The sequence below is a fragment of the Nansenia antarctica genome (genome assembly GCF_963989245.1).
Source record: "Nansenia antarctica genome assembly, chromosome: 11".
Taxonomy (NCBI): Eukaryota; Metazoa; Chordata; class Actinopteri; order Argentiniformes; family Microstomatidae; genus Nansenia; species Nansenia antarctica.
The window spans coordinates 15,266,705-15,286,280 of NC_137681.1; the positions used below are offsets into that span (position 1 = coordinate 15,266,705).

General features: G+C 43.7%; 1 protein-coding gene across 1 annotated transcript in view; it reads left to right on the top strand.

Moving 5' to 3' along the window:
* Nucleotides 1-17,301, top strand: part of arhgap22b (Rho GTPase activating protein 22b) — a gene marked incomplete at both ends in the record, with an annotated part of 19,058 nt that extends 1,757 nt beyond the window's left edge. Inside the window, 9 exons of the mRNA XM_080541824.1 lie at nt 2,469-2,668; nt 4,217-4,304; nt 11,955-12,083; nt 14,147-14,354; nt 14,898-15,030; nt 15,307-15,380; nt 15,475-15,596; nt 15,895-16,831; nt 17,079-17,301. Coding sequence (XP_080397950.1) covers nt 2,469-2,668; nt 4,217-4,304; nt 11,955-12,083; nt 14,147-14,354; nt 14,898-15,030; nt 15,307-15,380; nt 15,475-15,596; nt 15,895-16,831; nt 17,079-17,301 — 2,114 coding nt within the window. The remainder of the gene's footprint in view (nt 1-2,468; nt 2,669-4,216; nt 4,305-11,954; nt 12,084-14,146; nt 14,355-14,897; nt 15,031-15,306; nt 15,381-15,474; nt 15,597-15,894; nt 16,832-17,078) is intronic.
* Between the last annotated feature and the right edge of the window lie 2,275 nt (nt 17,302-19,576).

The window sequence follows — 19,576 nt, forward strand, 5'->3', positions numbered from 1 at the left end:
CACTTTGAAACTCAATAACGTAGACACTGTGATCTAGGGGGGGGGGGGGAACATAATATGTCATATGGCTTTGATAAGGCATGACAGATAGTATGTCAGTGGTGATATAGAACAACATTCTAAAAGGCAGCATATAGACCCTAGGCTGACATGCAGTATGATGTCATAGTTGAGCTCATTGATTGAAGGCATCACTAAAGCTGGTACTGAATATTCATGGTCATGACTCATGCTTATTCATCCATAGCAGGTCACACTCAAGGCCCAGAGAAAACATGACACCTACATTACCATCGCTCATTGAAAATAACTAGATGACATGGGTAACTAACTCTGGGAGCAATTGGGAGTATGTACACATCTATTTAATGTACTAAAATGCACTACAAATACTCACTCCTTAAATGAATTGCTTTCAATTTCGCTAAAATTGTCACTTCGGAAGAAAAAGTCCCTTTGCAAACAGTCCCACGTTATTTCCGAGACCTACTTACAGACTGACCACATCGTAGCAACGCCCATGACAACAGAGGGAAGGTATGAATCACTGTGCAGAGAAATCTCCAAACTGGCTTACAATGTCGCGTTTGGCCTGCACTCGCCGACTCACATAATTGGTCAGTGTGTTCCAATGTACGCCCCCACCGTCCAAACAGCTGTTACTGGACTCCATTACGCCACCATGGCAACACTTGCAAATCATTCCTCTCTGGACCTAGTTGGTTTCTTCATGTGGAGCTGAAAAGAGCAGAGTGGAAAACAAGACTCACAGGCTTCCTCCCGCATGTCCTGAATGTTACGTCCTGAAATACTACAAGTCCCTGTTTCAGAACATAAGACAACTTGCTTGGTTTGAAAGAAAGGGGCCGCTAATTAAACCACTTTCTCGTTATAGTCTCAATTATGACAATGTTGTTAGCGCTCTTAGAAGGGTCCAATTACAACAATGACACAGATGATGTGAGACAAAGGAGCTCAAACGAGGCTTGACTGAGCCGTACTTATGGTCCCTCCAGGACTCTCGGGTATGCACTTACTCTAATCAGGCTTTAGAGGCAAGGCACAGAGCTGTGATTGAGTGGGGGCAGCAGTGCAGCACAGAGACAGTGCAGGAACAGAGGGAGAGAGGGACGCAGGGACGGTTACATAGACGGAGAGATGGTTAATGTGATATACGGCCCCAGCTCCTCTGATGAGGGGAGCCCATTAGGAGTGGAGCCATGGAGGCAGGAGTGGAGGGAGGCCGTCAAGGACTGCTATGCCATGTCTGGTCCCGGGGGGGGGGGGGAGACGGACCAGATAGGGGCCATACCTAGTGCCAGGGGTTTTCCCTGAACATTTGACCTGATCAGGAAAAACTCAGGGCCTTATTACAGTAGCTGCTGTAGGTGGAGGAAAAAAAACACTGGGCCCTACCCATCCCATGTCTTGGAAGAAGATTTGAGAATAAGAAAGAATAAACATTGATTTTCATCCCCTTCCCCCTCTAAGCCAGCGGGAGCATTGATCCTCAGTGTGTGACACAGAGGGCCAGCAGAGAGGATGTCTGCAGGATTGATTCCTATAAATTATACATGATCATCAAATAGCTTTCTTGTTTGCCTTGCTAGAATGTGGCTCCGCGGGAGGTGTTGCTGAGTGGCTTTTTGAATTCTGTTTTTGTGTTTTTAGTGATTGTCAGGTCTAATGTGTGCTTCATTGATACAGTATGGTATTTAATACAGTATTACTTGATTGCTTATTTCAGAATGGGTCCCTGAGACCATGGCAATTTGGCTAGTACACCAAACATGGAATTGTAATACATAATTGCAATGGTAATAATTGTTATTGCATGTGTAGAACACATAGAGAAGCTCAAAATTCAGTGGTGGCGTCATAGCAACTAACCATCAGTCAGTTGAGTTGATTGGTAAAGCTGTAAGCTAAAACATTCTATTCTCATTCTATTTCTACGGTTATAATGAAAGTGTCGGTTAGAAGACAGAAACATGTATCATCTGATAGAGGACAACACAGGAGTCAAGACAGAGGTATTATGCCTATCTGACAAGAGTCCTTGAAAGAGCTCACGTTTCACTAAAACCACTGGCAGTCCCGTGAGGTCTTATTATCACAATTCCAAAGGCTTCCCTGTTCGGTCTGCCAGAAGAGACAATAACACTCAAAGGGAATGGTCTTTCACCTGAGGCCCCACTCCTCTGCCCAGTCTCCAGCCCCCCATACCCAGGGGAGGAGGACCTCAGCTATAGCGCTGCAGGGCAGGATGTCTGCCTCACCATGGCAACCCGGGAGTGTGTGTGTGTGTGTGTGTGTGTGTGTGTGTGTGTGTGTGTGTGTGTGTGTGTGTGTGTGTGTGTGTGTGCGTGCGTAAGCGTGTGTCTGGCGCGAGCGTGTATAGAGTATATTTTAATGTTTTGGTATATGTGTGTATGTGTGTGTGTGTGTGTGTGTGTGTGTGTCTCCAGCCAGGTCCAAGAGCATGGTGATGGGGGATGTGTCCCGAGGCCCGTGCCGGCCGTCCTCCCCTAGCCTCCAGGAGGGGGCGCTAAAGGCAGGCTGGCTGAAGAAGCAGAGAAGCATCATGAAGAACTGGCAGCTGCGTTGGTTCGTGCTGCGCTCTGACCAGCTCTACTTCTACAAGGACGAGGAGGAGACCAAACCACAGGTACTACTTGAGAATCAAACCTAGCTACAGTTTTCTCTTTCGACTCCCCTATACATGTTATTCATCTTGAATGGCTACGCTCTGCCGAATTAGGGGGCAGCACTCTAAAGGGACACGCCCACAGCGTTGGGCTTACATGGTCATCATGGGGGGTAATGATGTGACTCAACAAAAGGCAGCGGACAGGCAGACAACCATCGCCAACCGCTCCCAATGTTCAATGCTCATCCACGGGCATCCCCTTGCCTGACATCCCAGCACCTCCATTGATTTCCCCCAGCTGTCACCGGTTGACTGCTGCTCTTTTAAATGTGGCCTGCCTCCCGTCAAGGGGCTTTCAGGGGCAGTGTTGGAAGCGTCTCCATTCAGGGAGAGCAAATGACTGAAGGGTCTGAACATGGTCTCCTTAATCACACACTGTCAATACTCATCCAGTCTGCATTGATTTTTTTGCCCGCCTCCAAGGAGACTAGGATGTGTGCGAAAATGTCAACCTGGCCCTTTTTATTCAGCCTCCAATCAATGGGAGAGGAGCCAAGTAGGCAAATCACAGAGAGAAAGAGTTCACACTGAGATCAAAGACGACGATAATGAAGATAATTGGGAGAAAGGGGAATTATGCAAGGAGGGAAATCTATAGCAGTTTTTCCCCCGATAAGGGAGGGGAGTTGGAAGATGGAAGATCTCGGAGACACGGAATGAAGTGGGAATCATCTTAGATCATGAGTTATGTGATCCCGTCTCTCATTCAATGCCAGCAGTATTCAGAGCACATTGCTCCCCTGGGAGCTTGGCTGGGCTGCCTGCAGCAGCCCGGCCCCAACGTTCTACCAATTTGTTGCCATGGCAACTAATGTGGCGACAGCTTGGCCTCTTGTCGGGCTGTTTGGCAGGTCCTATCCTGTTTGATGACGGGTGCCAACCCCAGACTGGCAGACTGGAGACATGCCATTTCCTTTCTCAATTACTTGGCTTTCATTCAGTTGCTAAAGGAATATTGATCTGCATTTGATAATCTGTGTATCTTCACTCTGAAAGAAATTAGCCACTCCTTACAAAGATAAGAGAGAGATAAAGAGACAACGATATTCTCAGCCTACGTTTAGCATCACTCTCTCAACAAAGAGTCAATACTTAGCTGATTTGCATCCAATTTCATTATAATGTAGTAAATAGTGTAAGAAATAATGTAAGTATATTTCCCATCAGTCCACCATACATACAGTATGGTCCCAAAATATATTTATTTTGTGCATTAAGCCTCATAGATATTCTGACAAGCTTATATTTACCTCATGGAAAAGTGATTTAATTGTGTGTTTCTTCGTAGTGTAAAATGCATTGTGAAGTAACTAAATACAAGCTTGTCATTAGGACATAGAGGTGGACTGATGAGAAATATACTTACAAATATATATTTTTAGTAAAGTACTCCTTCCTTTGAGAGAGAACCCTCTCCAATGTTATGGTTTCAAATTAATTTAGTCCCAAAAATCTCATTCCTGTGGTTTAGTAAAGTAAACCCCCATTCTGTCTTGTTTGTTCCAGGGCTGCATACCTCTGCAGGGCTGTCAGGTGAACGAGCTCACAGCCAACCCCGATGAGCCAGGGAGACATCTTTTTGAAATCGTTCCAGGTGAGAGGACACATCAAACCCCTCTGTCTTCACACAATACAATCTACAATGGGCTATGAAAGTCAGGCATCACTGCCTCGGTTAAGGATTCGATTCAATGATATTCAGCAGATCAGGGTTTTGTCAATATCATAGTTAGTCAGCAGAGAGCACTGTTGAGATTTCACAGCTTGACTATACTGGAAAATGGACATGGCCACAGGAGACAGGCAATGTTGACTGGTAAAGTAGATGTGTATATACTATACAATCATATACCACACATCACATTTTTAAAAAAACAGAAACCTTGGTTAAGATGTAGTACACATCTTTTTTTACCACAGAATCACCACACGAAGACTTCAGAAATACAGTGAAACATTCAGAATACATAAAAATTCTACATTGGAATTGGTGTTGCCACCATGTTAAATAATGATGAATTGATACTGGAAAACATATTCTAGCTAAAGACCAAGAGAGATAAGAAGTAGTGGTGGTCTCTCACTGGTCTCTCAATAATCACCGGGCTTGCTGACCCCGATGACTCAGTCTCATGACTATCAGGAGACTGTTAGGGTTAACAGCCATGTAAGGGCAACAAAACAAGTTAGCCCGGGGCAAGTGTGTTAGAGAGATCCAACTCATTCAGCACTCGGTTACGCTCAAATGGAGTCAAATGGTCATTTTCAACTGGAGTCCCTCAGAGTCTGGTAGCTAACTGGCTATATCACTGCAGTGAGGGGCTATTTGTTCGACGGTCTTTCCCACTGTTTATTGTGGCCGATGGGGCCTGTTTGTCTCTGTGTGTTTTATTTATGGCAAGCAAATATCGCAGGAGAGTGCGAGCCCCAATCAGCCTACGCAGGCAAAGTGTGGACAGGCCGGTAGGTTTGGCAGGCAGGCCAGCGGGCATAGAAGCAAGGCTGTTTCTGAGGAACCTTTTAACAGTGGGACAGCAGGGACATAATGGACGGATTGAATTTCAATCTGTGCTGTGCACTTTACATACCTCTCCCCCAAAGCAGCCCTGCACAACCCCTAGATGCCCCCTAAATCTATTGTTTACAAGCTATTAAATTCTCCGGCTCTTGAGGGAGCGTGAGATGTTTCCTCTTTCTTACCCTTCTAATAGGCTTAAATAAAAGCTTTCTCACTTCTCCGATTTTTGAAATGAACAGGACACTAGGGTTCGGGTTGACGATCGCATTACAATAAAGATCCACTCTACTGGAAGGAGGGCTGGAGAGCGGGGGGTGGGTGGAGGTGCGTGAAGGGGTAGTTGATTGTGGAAAACAAATACTGAAATAAGAGACGGTTTGTGAAGCACCGTGAGGCTCAAACGGGGGGGGCGTTCACAAGCTCCTTCATTGCATTTTCACCTTCCAATGTCTCTCAATATTAGTATCAGATCTCCTCTGAGTGGACTGCGTGTCTTTAGACAGGGTCGAGCAGGAGGCTGACAGGGCCCATGACCTCTGAGGCTAGGATGACCACAGCAGCATATGATAATGAGGCTCTCCCTCTCACCACCTTTTGTTCTCTGTTATCGTGGCTTCATGTCTTCCTTTTCAAAGGGAGGACCAGGGCTGTAGGGTGTGCCTGTGGTTAATTTCACTGACCTCTGGCCATTTAGCTGAGGAGGATAAAACACCCGGGTTGTGTTTGATGTGAACACGTGCCCTCTAGTGAGGTCCTTGCTCAGTGCAAACGAGAGGCACAAGTGGCCAACTGACTGCAGCTCTTCAAGAAGACAAATATGCTTAGCTAGCTTGATTTTATTTTTTTTTACTCAAATTTGGCAGGAGATATTACATTCCTTTTCCACTCATTTCCTCAGGGACATCTACTTTACATCAATAGATATCCTGTGTGTCCAAGAAGTGAAGCTCTCTGACAGCATGGCCTACAGTGTCCTTGTTGTATATTCAAGGGTAGAATTTGATTGGTTTGAGACGAAAAAGGCTTTTCAAGGTCAGCTGTTCTGCTTGTTTCCCCCTCTGATAGGTCTGCATTGTAATGAACCAGAAAGCAATGAGCCAAAGCACGGCAAATACAACAATCCTACACTTGAGGTTGAATTGAAACAAGGCTATGCAGCTGTGAGCGGGGTGAGGGGAAAATGGAATAATCTATGATTTTTGAATGCTCCCTGTACTTAAGGGTGACTCAAGGCTAAGCCGCCTTTTGTGTTGGTCTCTAGCCATTAAGCCAGCTGGGAAACAACAGCGAAAGTGGGATGGTGCTGAGTGCTGACACACAAGCCTGGGTAAACGTGACCACTTCAGCCAATTCATTATGGTAGAATTCTTGTTTAGACAGCACACACACACTTGAGCGTGCATGCACACACACACATACATACACACAAACACACACACACACACACACACACACACACACAAGCCTCTTGGAGCCTTCCCCCCCCTGCCTCAATTTTTGGATCAGTCAACACCATCTCTCGTCTGAGACTCTTTAACTACAGACTACAGTCCAAGCCTGGCAGACAAGCTCAGCCTTATCAAAAATGCCCGTTTGTCTAGCCCTGCCCCCATCCATGCAGCAGCCCTGGGCTCTCTATAAGTAGGGAGGGTATACAGGTCTACAGGCACTGTCTTACTGCCGTCCCTGGGCTCAGGTTGGTTTGTACTCTAGGTCAGAACCTCAGTGGTCTGTATCAAGCCGGTCCAGAACAATGAACAAAGTTAACAAACAACATTAAGATCCTTGTTGTATAGAAAAGCTTTTACCTCTGTGAAATTGAAAAGGGGATATCAATCTTGAGATATCTGTCCTGTGACACTGTAGGATTATAGGTGTACAGCGACCATAGAGGTATGTCCGTAAATAACGTGACAGCCTGAAAAGGTGGACAAACTGATGCATACCTTCCCTCTCGTCTGAGTTTAGGAGTGTCAGCTCTGTTTACATGATATGCATAAACTGCCACTAACTCTTAACAATGGCTCACTTCATTACGCCCAGACAGTGTTGCGAAAGAAATGGAAAGGAGCAAAGAGCCGTACGTGTAAAATCCCATGTTTATAGGCAGCGTGCTGGAATTAGCTTTGGAGCATGTCTATGAAGCTATAGATGGGTCTTACAGTATAACATAGCATGGCAGTGACAGTGAAGTGCAAATGCATTCTACAGTGCATGACCCATTATCCCCTTCCTCTCTGTGGTATCATAAAAAACAAGGACAAAACTTCACAATGTAAGGGTAAAGGTTAGAAGGACAAATGTAATGTCGAGACATAGATACGGTATTGTAGCTTCAGTACATTACAGGTCAGACTCATAGATCATCACAAGTGTGGTTAGTTAGCCGGACACTCGCCGATTGATTAGCAGAGTCTGTTTGTTTTCCTCTAGTGAGAGGGGAAGGTTTGTTTGGCAAGGATGGGAAGAGTACCAGCCCATCTCCTAGTCATTCCACGCACTGGGAGAGAGAGAGAGAGAGAGAGAGAGAGAGAGAGAGAGAGAGAGAGGGAGAGGGAGAAGGGAGAGCAAGGGCACACAAGGAGAGCTCACACTCACTCCTCTGGGATTTCTCGTCTCCCTAGGGGGGCTGAGGAATAGGAGTGGCTGCCCATACCAGTGAATGAGAGAGAGAATGAATGTATGAATGAATGCATGAAGAAGAGGGACTTGTTTTTCGGGGCTTTGTTGTTCCTGGCGTCGAGCATGCTTCACTGGCACGTCCTGCCCAGTAGTACCTGCGTGTGGACCTACCTCCAGAAGGGCTGTGCGGAGCGTGTGGCATACCCGTTTCATGCCCCTGCCCTAGCCCAGCTGGCTCCCCTCACAGAAACATGGGGCTGGCCTGCTGCAAGCCTGGGAGACACAAACAGGAACACCTGCAAGGTACGGTAACTAACGCTGCCGCCTTTTTACTGTGATGCAGGGAAGTTTAGTTTACTTGATGCTGTTATTAGCTGTTGTAGCTACTGCAGCAGCTTCTCTTCCTGGGGTCCACACATAACATAAAACACATGACACAGAACAGTGAGCCACGTTACACGTTATAGACAAGAGTATAGTTATAGACAAGAGTATAGTTATAGACAAGAGTAACACAAAGACAATACTACATTAAACTAACATAAAAGGGCCGTACACTGTAGACACTTACAGACTAATCATATACACAGATCATTGAGACATCTAGCTAAAGGAGAGGCGCTGTGACATAAGATGTTCTTGAGCTGTTTAAAAAACAGCCTTGCTGTTCACTTGAGTAAGCTGTGGTATGTTGATATGGCTGACACATTACTGTGCGCTGCATACAATTCATTTCTGTTTTGCTTTGGGTACAGTTGAGAGGTGCAGAATCAAACTATATACTGTAAGGATGGGAATGTCCACTAGGACTAGTCTATAGGCTGTCTACCGGACTGTATGATGTCTACAGCAGTGGAGGATGGCAGAGGTAGAAACCGGAGGACGCGCTCATTGTAATGCATGAAGAATCCATTCCTCATTCCATTCCATGCATTAAAATGAGCCCGTCCTCTGATTTCTACTTCCACCAGTCTCCACTAGGACAAGGACTAGGCTATAAGCTATCTACTGTACAGTATGCTGTCTGTGAGTTGTTGGAGTTGACCTATACGTTGTGACAGTGCTCAAGAAATGTTATGGTTTTTACTTGTTTTGGCCACAGAACTGTGTTAAACCAAAACACAAAGCAGAGTTACTGGGGGCTCCTAAGGAGCTCACAAAGTTGGAAGTGTTACTTTCTTGGTATTTTAAACAACTGCACTCTAGTCATTCTATTCATTTAAGGGGCAAACGTTTTTTTTTTGTTTTTTTTTACATAAGGCCCACAAAGATTGGCAAAATCAATAGACTCCAGCGCGTGTCATGAAAATGACAACCAACACTGGTTGCTTTCGCAGGAAGTGTTTCTGTTATGTTTCAATGCTACAAAAATGATCCCTGAAATATCACAACATTTGGCTTGAGGTATGGGCTATCCACAATGACTGCAGTTATTTGAGTAACTCTATACACATACACACACACACACACACACACACTTCCCATTAACAGTTCAGTGCACAGAGTTCACATAAAAGTCAACCCAAGTTAATCCACTCTCTACCCATATTAATCAGGCACATTATGAATATTAACCACATTATGAACTGACCACATTATTAACACTGACCACATTATGAACTGACCACATTATTAACACTGACCACATTATGAACTGACCACATTATTAACAATGAGCACATTATGAACTGACCACATTATTAACAATGAGCACAATATTAACACTTAACACTGACCACATTATAAATACTGACCACATGATTAACACTGACCACATTATAAATACTGACCACATTATAAATACTGACCACATGATTAACACTGACCACATTATAAATACTGACCACATTATGAATACTGACCACATTATAAATACTGACCACATTATTTACACTGACCACATTATTTACACTGACCCCGTTATTACCAACGCTGACCACATTTTCAATGCTGACCACGTCCTTAACACTGACCATATTATCAACACAGACTGCATTACTGTATGTACACTGACCACATTATCAACGTTGACCACGTCACAAGCACATTATCAACGTTGACCATGGCATGACCACATTATCAATGCTGACTACATTATGCACAACAGACTAAATGATGCACATTGACCACATAAGTAACACCGACCACACGCAGTGATAGTTATAAGTTACCACAGATGCCTACATCCTTCAGACATTTAACAAAGTTCACAGTTACAGCTATCAGCAATAACGAGCTACTTATTCCAAATCCCTTCTTCTGTTCCACTGAGAATTCACACACACACACACACACACACACACACACACACACACACAGACACACAGACACACACACACACACACACACACACACACACACACACACAGAGAGAGAGACACAGTGAGCAGTCTGACATTTACAGAAGAGGAACCATTATCATTTATAAATGACCTTCACTGCCGTTCGCAGTGGAAAATGGGGTGTCACCCCAATCAAATACCAGTCCCTCTGTGGACTCAGTGGAGTGTGAGACGATTTATAGAACTTCTAAAGTCCAGAATCTCCTTATCTTGATTGTATTCAAATAAAGTCTATGTACTTTTTCTTCCTCTCCAGTCCGGCTTTGGAATATTTTGAGCGTCTGTCATTTCTTGATTTTTGGTGAGCTTTTATGTTGTGTTATCTCTGGGCAGTGTGGGCTGGTGAGGAAGTATTGGTCGTTGGTCATGTACAGGCTCCTTTATGTCTGCTTCGCCACGACAGCTTTATCACTCTCTTGATTTCTCTCTGTTCCATTCTCTATCACTTCTGTGGGAGGCAGTCCAGATAGTCTCCACCAATATTTATGGGAGGAAGTATTTTAGAACCTCTTTCCAATCTGACCAAATATGGGAAGGGCTTTTGTAGCTATAAGAACATTTACACTTCCATCAATCGAAAATGCTTAGCCCAGAGATACATTAGTACACAAATACTGCGGCAATACTGCGATGCTTTATATTGTAAGAATGATATGAGTGTGGATGGACAGTGAGACTCCCTCTGTACTCTAGTTTATTGATGCCCATATCTGATGGCAGAAAAGTAATATTGCTTTCAGGGTGTCTGGAAGTTTTGTTTTGAAGTAAAAGAACAGTCGGGAACTTTAGCCAGACGGTAATAACATTTCTTATTGACATATGAGCTATCCACTCATTTTAAGGCCATACAATGAATGAAAATCATGAACAAGAATTGCGCCCCATCGAAATGTAATATCTACAGTATGTGTATACAATGACTTCAGATTTTCAGTCAGGACTCATGTCTAAGGGTTCAAAACAGCCTAGAGCAATCAATGAGACTGGGCCACTGTGAGGTAATCACAGTGGTGTGAGTTTGCTGAGCTGGGTGACAATGGCACTTAGCTTTATGGCACCGCTGTTTATATTTGGTTTACCTTCTCTAAGCTAAATGACCATGGGCAACATAGAAAGAGATACCAACAAATACTGGATAACTGGACCAGAGTCAAATCAAACCTAGTCATAATACAGTACATTTTTACACACACATCATTAACACAATTTTAAAAAAAATACGGTACTCTTCCAATTCATACATGTAGATGTCAGTATACAAAAACAACAACCCCATCTAGTGGTGATAATGTTACTATAGTATGTGCACATTCAACACAAGAGAGGCATACTAGAAATGTAAGGTGACTGATGCTGATATCTGAATCAGCTTCTGTAAAATGGATTAGTGCTTTCTTTCTAGATATAACCATCTTACTGGTCATGTTTGATGAACATTTTAAACCAGTGATTCAAACACTGCTCTCCAAGCTTACCTTACTGGGGAGTTGATAATACTGACTGGACAGGGATGTATTTAATCATAGGCCTGTGAAATGGAGAAAAAAAACATGTAAAGATCTTGAAGTGGTAATGTAAATAAACTGTTTGTAATCTCATGTAACGTCCTCTCTCTCTCTCTCTCTCTCTCTCTCTCTCTCTCTCTCTCTCTCTCTCTCTCTCTCTCTCTCTCTCTCTCTCTCTCTCTCTCTCTCTATCTCATTCTATCTCTCTATCTATCTATCTATCTATCTATCTCTCTCTATCTCTCTCTCTCTCTTAGGTAGTAGCGGGGAAAAGGACAGAGCTGCTATCAGTCATGAGGCCTTCCTACTCATGGCTAACTCCCAGAATGACATGGATGACTGGGTCAAGGCCATCCGGCGGGTCATCTGGGCACCCTTTGGGGGAGGTAAACTTCACTTAATATGTCATATGACATTTTCCTCAGAGCTCAGACTACTCAATCATCTTTTATTCGTGCTCTGTGGAGAAAAAAAAATCCAAGACCATAATAAGTGACTTATTGGAAAATGGTTTTCCCTGGTCAAGGTAATTTGGCAAGACAATGCGTATCTGTACTTAAAGGTCAGAAGTGTAACAAACTGGGAAAACCTAGCATGAAATGTTAGCCTGAACAGTCTAACAGCTCTTTCCAGGGTAGCCTGGTAAATCTTAATTTCCTCAGGATCAGTGAGTACACCCTGTGCAGTTTCACTTGTGTCCAGAAATATAACTAGGGGCTCGAGACGGTGTGAAGGAAGGCAGCTGGATATCCAATCCAGGCATTAAGTTACAAAGAGAGTGGTATTAATAGGGGGATGGTGGTAGAGTGTAAAGAAATAACTCCCCGGGTCTGACATCAGTGCTCTCATACACAGTATATTTAAACTATTACACAGAAGCGAAGGCACGCTATTGTGCCCACTGACCAGCATTTGTGGTTTATTTAAATTATTTAAAACGGGCATTGTCATGATGGCAGCTCGTCTGTGCTTACTTTCTGTGCTTTGCTTACAACTACATCATTAGTTCAATATCAATGTAGAGGAAAAATTGATTTCAAACATATCATTCCTATCATAGTATGGCCATGTTGCCACGGTTGGCCACAACATGGACAGAATGTCCCTGTTGCACGAGTGGAGGCTATTCCCTTTCCATCGTCTCGTCTTTACAAGGTCGCAGGAATGCTTCGGAGTTCTCATCTCTCCATCAAGAATAGAACTGTCGCCAATTTACAGAACTGTCGTTAATGGGAATACTGCCATACTGTCACTCATAACCCGTGACCTATGTATTCTATTTACATGTACATGTGCTCGTGTGCTGTCAGCTGGCGTTTTGAGAGTACCTGCTTTGCTTCTCCCATCCGTGAGAACTTTGGGCATTTTCGTTTCAGTTGCATCGCTTTTACCAACGTATTTTGATGTGTCACTACGCGTTTATGAAAGACTCGTCTTCTCAAATGTACAACCAAGATTGGATTCAATTACTACGACCTTCGGTGCTCGGAAAGTGTGGATTTGGCATGTACGAAAAGCGCGCTCTCCTTCTGTGCAACTCGTGCTCCGAGTCCGTGACGTACTACGAATACCTGCCCGCTAAGTGCGATAGTGTTGAGAGGCGAGCTCGCGCCCAATCAGCAGGTGAGACGCTGGGCAGTGTGATTGGTTAACTCAATTAAAATAAGCCTATTTATGAATGAATGAATGAATGGTCTTTATTGTCATTAATATAGTACAGGTACCATACAACGAAATTTAGGAGGGGGGCTCACCTGGTGCTAGGAAAAAAATACTAAAAACAAGAAGGGAAAAAGAGCTGGTATACATAAATAAAGGCTATATACACTATCCACTATACTATACTACTATACTATACAGATAAAACACTGTGCTGTACTCTATGCTATGCTATAAATATCCTAACATTTCCTATCTCTGAACCTTCTGTACACGAGGGTTGTCATATTGCTATTTATTGTTATGTCTGAAATGTGAGAGATGACACAGACACATTTCTCTCTATGTCTCTTGTCTGTTTGAAATTCGTTTGCATTATTCAATGCATGAACCAAGTCTTGAATATTGGGTGATGTAAAATATTAATTTAACACGGAGCAGAGCTTTGTACCGGTCGAGTATTTCATTAACCCTTTAGTTGCACTATGGAAGTTCACTGTATGTGTTGAGTATGTATTTTATGGTTATCATACTCATATGATACAATATCAATACATTTTATTTTGTAGATGTTTTGTAGATACAACGTGTTTACTCATAAGCAGACAATCTTTAATACACGTGGGCATTCGTCCAACGAGGTAATTTATAGACATTCTTATTTTACTGTTTAGGACCCATTTTGCTCAGCAGCACCCCCCAGAGGCAAATCAAACTATAATATCATTTTCATTTATGAATAACACCCCATCATGAAATACAGCATGTTTTGCTGTTTGTGTGTCTGCAGGGATATTTGGCCAGCGTTTAGAGGACACTGTTCAGTATGAGAAGAAGTTTGGCCAGCGACTTGCCCCTCTCCTGGTGGAGCAGTGTGTGGACTTCATACGGGAGCGGGGCCTGGATGAGGAGGGTCTGTTTCGGATGCCAGGGCAGGCCAACCTGGTGAAGGACCTCCAGGAGGCCTTTGACTGTGGGGATAAGCCTATATTCGACAGGTAGACCACAAACCAACTGTTTTTCCTGTTATGAAATGTTGTTTGAGAAAGGTTCGCACACCATAGATTGTTCCAGGTTCTCAGTGTGAAAGAAATAAACAAACAAAAGAAAAAAGAAAAAAAAACACCCTGATGAGGGTCTGTTGACTGAAACGTTGGTATTTTTCCATATAAATGTGAAGTCAGCAAGAATCCAGTGTGCTCGATTTCTTTTTCCTTTTCCCTATTATGAAATGTTGAAAGAATATTTGAGCTATTGTTGGAGCAAAATTGTAATACTCGTTTGCTAACAACAGCTCATCGAGATGATGCTGGATGATGGGTGATGGTAATAGTTGACAGAAGATGTGCTAGTGGTGCAACTCACTACATATACAGCAGGGAGGTTGTAATGCATGGAGTGAAATGTGGAATGGTATCAAACATGTGTAATATACAATAGCTCTTGGATATTGTATACTTATTTGAGTAATCCAATATGATAAGTGTGGGTGAGTGAATGAGTGAGTGAGTGGGTTGAACATTTTTTGTGACCTCTTGCAGTAACACAGATGTCCACACAGTGGCGTCCCTGCTGAAGCTGTACCTACGAGAACTGCCGGAGCCTGTGGTCCCTTTCTCCCAGTACGAAGACTTCCTCTCCTGTGCCCAACTGTTGGCAAAAGATGAGGAGGAGGTACAGGTCTCTCTCATCATGACATGATCTTCTTGTAGCAGTGAATCCTATCTCTGGTTCCTGTTCCGGTGACATTAGTTATTACTGTGAGGCTGTGAGGCTGTGAGGTTGAAGGCTAATAAACAACTCTTGGTCAGAATTCAGCAGTAGAGTTGAATTCAGCAGTTAGTTTCCAGCAGTAAAGTAGAGAATGTAGTGGTGGAATGCATGATGGCTTTGTGAAGAAACATGATGTGTGTGCTTGGCAGTGAAACTGTATGTTGTCTGTTCATCCAGGGGGTACAGGAGCTGGCAAAGCAAGTAAACACTCTTCCTCTGGCCAACTACAATCTTCTGAAGTACATATGCAAGTAGGTCTACAAACATTTATCGCTCACTTGAGGACAAATATCGTTCTTATTCGTCCTATTTAAAATGTTGGGCCTTGATTTATTTACCTTTTAGGTTCCTTGATGAAGTCCAATCCCATTCAATTGAGAATAAAATGAGTGTTCAGAACCTTGCCACAGTATTTGGACCAAATATGCTTCGGCCTAAAATAGAGGACCCAGTGACTATTATGGAGGGTATGGATTTTAATACATTTATCTCATTTGTGCTGATATTAGTTGTCACTGTAGTACTGTAGATAACAGTGGAGGCTGGTGGAGACAGGTGTGATATGAAACAATGATGTGATATGAAACAATGAGCCCGTCCTCCGATTTCTACCTCCACCAGCCTCCCCTGGTAGATCAATTATATGACACTCCTGATATGTTCTAATTCTACTGCCTGATAACCGTACAGTATCAGAGTTCAAATTGGATGATCATCGTATGATGTGATTCCTCATTCACTTCTGTGTGTTTTCCTCCTGTCCAGGGACTTCTCTAGTCCAGCACCTGATGACTGTGTTGATCAGCGAGCATAACCGGCTATATGCAGGGAGGGACCTGGAGGCCTCAGTGCCCCAGCCAGAGGTGACAATCCAATGCCAGCTCCAGCAGCGCAGCATCGGGGGCTGGATCTCCGAGGAGGACCTCCAAAGCTGCCCCGCTGACCCCAATGAGGACCATAGCAGCAGCGCCTCCTCCCTGGATGCTAAGCTGTGTGCTGCTGTCACCCCCACCACCACTCCCAGGCTGGCCCCCTCAGGGAAGGGTGAGACGGTGGTCAGCCCCAGCAAGCAGGCCAAGACCTTGCCCTCCTGGAAGTACTCCTTCAAGGGCTCGTCGGCACCAAGGCCCCAGCCCCAGGCCAAGCAGGGTGTCCCAGGCTCCGCGACTGACGTCACCAGCGTCTCATCCAGCGGGAACTGGCTCATGAACGGGCTGTCATCCCTGAGGGGCCACCGCCGCACCTCCTCAGGGGAGCGTGCCAGAGACTCCACCGGCTCCTCCCAGAGACTGTCCACCTACGACAACGTCACCACCTCCTCCAGCATGGGCAGCGTCCCCAGCGTGGCCAGCACGCCCTGGTCCACCTCCTCCTGCGAGATCTCCGTGCCAGACTCAGGCAGCGAGCCCTCGGGGCAGAACTGTGGAGAGGGCAAGGGCGACTGGCATGAGCTGGCGTCGCCCCAGAGGGAGAGGGGCAGGGAGGAGGTGGAGAGGGGCTCAGAGCAGGAGGATAGCAGCGAGGCCATGGAGCTGTGTGTGAGCAGTACAGGCTGCAGTGATAATGGGAACAACATGGTCGTCCCCTCCATTGTGATGTCGGAGGATCCTGACGGAGGCTCCAAAGCACTTACCAGTCTGGTGGAGGGGCTGAAGGACGAGCTGAGGAAACAGAAGCTGACCTATGAGTCAAGGATCAAAAAGTAAGGCTGTATGACTAGCAGTTATTGTGATTTGTTGTTGTGTGGATGGATGTGGGTGAAACTACTACATACTACTGTACTCAGTCTGAGTGGATACATCTTTATTTTTCTGAAATTCAGACGATGAATTTACTTCAATAAACATAGTCAATATCACTGTAAATAACTTATTATTTATTATAAGTGTTCATGCAGTGTTTGTCTGTGACTGACACCCTCTGTATCTGTGTGTGTCTGCCCCCTGTAGGTTGGAGGAGTCAAGTATGGTGCTGTGTGCTCAGATGGAGCGGCTGGAGCAGGAGATGGAGCAGGAGAGGAAGAAGCAGCGCATGCTGGAGATCAAGCTCCGCAACTCAGAGCGAGCCCGCCAGGACGCAGAGAACAGGAACCGGCTGCTGGAGAAGGAGATGGAGGACTTCTTCTCCACACTGGGAGACCTGGCTTTGGGAGCAAGGACTAGCGACATATGACAGCCCCCTGGTGGTCGAACCCATAGAACTTACAGTACACATGTTATCGAATGCAGGCGGCTGCATCCATGTATATCCTCAGGCGTCTAAGTGTGCCTATCAACAGTACCATGAGTATCTCTGGAATACTGGAATTTCATGACATTTGGTGACAAAGCTTCGGTCCTCTGTATACTCTGGTCCAATATATTGTCAATATATCGTTAATGTAGAGATGAGGGTTAAACTACCATAATTATGAATAGACAGCATTTACAACAAGCATTTATGCTTTTACCTTATGCTGCCTACTGATGTGAAAAGACCATGTAATACCAAAGCCGGACTTAGCTAAGGACCAGTATTGAAGCCATGTCGGTTTTGGCACATGAAGCTGACCACTGCCCTCAAAGACACAATGAAGTATCCTGGCAGTGCCTTCTGGGACTTGTTGAATTGGGGAAAAGGAACGTTTTGCCTGCTTGTCCAGAGGTGTTGTCATGGGTAATACCTAGTTGTATTGCTTTTATTTTATTTATCACTACTTCAAATTGCTGAAGAGCAACTCATCCTCCCCAGAGCCACTTGAAGTACAGTAAGGTGCCAATTGTGAATTGAATGGGGGAAAAAAGTAATAAAGAATGTATACTGTAGTGAATGTAATGTGTTGTTGATCAAGCCAGCCCCATCAAGTAAGTCTAGACAAATTATAACCTAAAAACTTTGATGAATAGATTTAAATGCATTGCTAACAATTTGTACATTTCCAAGAAAATTCTTATGGTACTGTGAGCGTTGCATGCAGTGAAATTGTTGATACTTTATGACCCCGGTCCCCTTCGTTCAGGAAATGATCACCATAAACACCATGAAAAAGGTCCAGAGTGCTGAACACTCCAAACACAGTAGTTTTAAAAGTCCCCTATAAGCAGTATGGTATTGTGAAAATGTGCTTTCAGTTCAAGGCAATGTGACTATTTCTTTTTTTTTCTTTTTACATTTTATACAGAATTGCATAACTGTTATCTGATTACACTTTTCATATGCTGCTTATAAGTTTATGTTTACAGGGTGGTGTTTTAAAGGCTTGTTGACTGACTGACTGACTATGTTGACACATGTCTATAGTGGTTACTTTGTTGACAGCAGTTGAAATGTTTATTTTCTCCTAAATGTTCCACTTTATCCTCAGCTAAATGTTTCTCTGATGAAGAGCATTGGTGCTTATTTATTATGAATCTACACACTTGTAATGAATGGAAATCTATGGAAATAAAAGATGACAGACGGCATTCTGTGACTCGGACACCAGTGAGCTTGTGTTCATACTACAAGCTATGCTCAAAACCACAGACAAGACAACAAAGGAAAATAAAATGACACGCGAATATGTGATTCAAATTGTATTTCTTTTATTTGCAGTACATGTTTTAAAGTTGGCATCGTCAGATCCCAGTGCATTTATTCTAGTAGTGCACGTTTGATTGGCTGCGGTTCGGGACACGCAGAACCAGGAATTCTTAACTACTTGCATGGCTGGCTTCACTAGCAAACATTACAAACCAGCACCATACATATATGAGTTTGTTTTAGCCATTACTTAATCTTTTTTTTTCCTTTATCATCATTATTTGGCCTTACCACATAACGATCAAAATCTATTGGCCATGCATGATATGCTCCACTAGCTTCCCTCTGGCCACAGATTTTAAGGACTGGTAAGACTGATTACATAACATCATGACTATATTAAGTCACAGAGAATCATCCTAATTCATAAAAAAAAGAAAAGAAAAAAAAAGAACATGGATTGACAGTACCAAACATTTCTCTACCTTCAGAAACATACAACTAACATGGCTAGATCCATCACTTACTACTAGCACAATTTGCAGAAGGTATTGCACATGAACTGTAAAAAAAAAAGGAGAAAAAACCCAAAACAAATAAAAAGGAAATGTACATAAACAATTCTCTTTACTTCTAGGTGAAGTATACATAATGTACAAAACTAGAAGTCTCCTAACATTGACAATAGTACACTTTAAAATAAATAAATAATGGAATCTGTATTCACATGTCTTCGATAGCTAATCCTGTGGGCAACTAAGTATCCAAGAACTTGTAGAAATTTAGTGTGAGGTAGTTCATCAAAGCCTACTAAAATCATGATGATTAAAATTGTTGAGAGATGCAATACAGAAGCAAAAAGCAACAGAAAACTCTAAAACTCCATTTGTATCCCTATGCTGGGCTAAGTAAATTAAGAGCACTTAAAACAACAACAAAAAAGGTG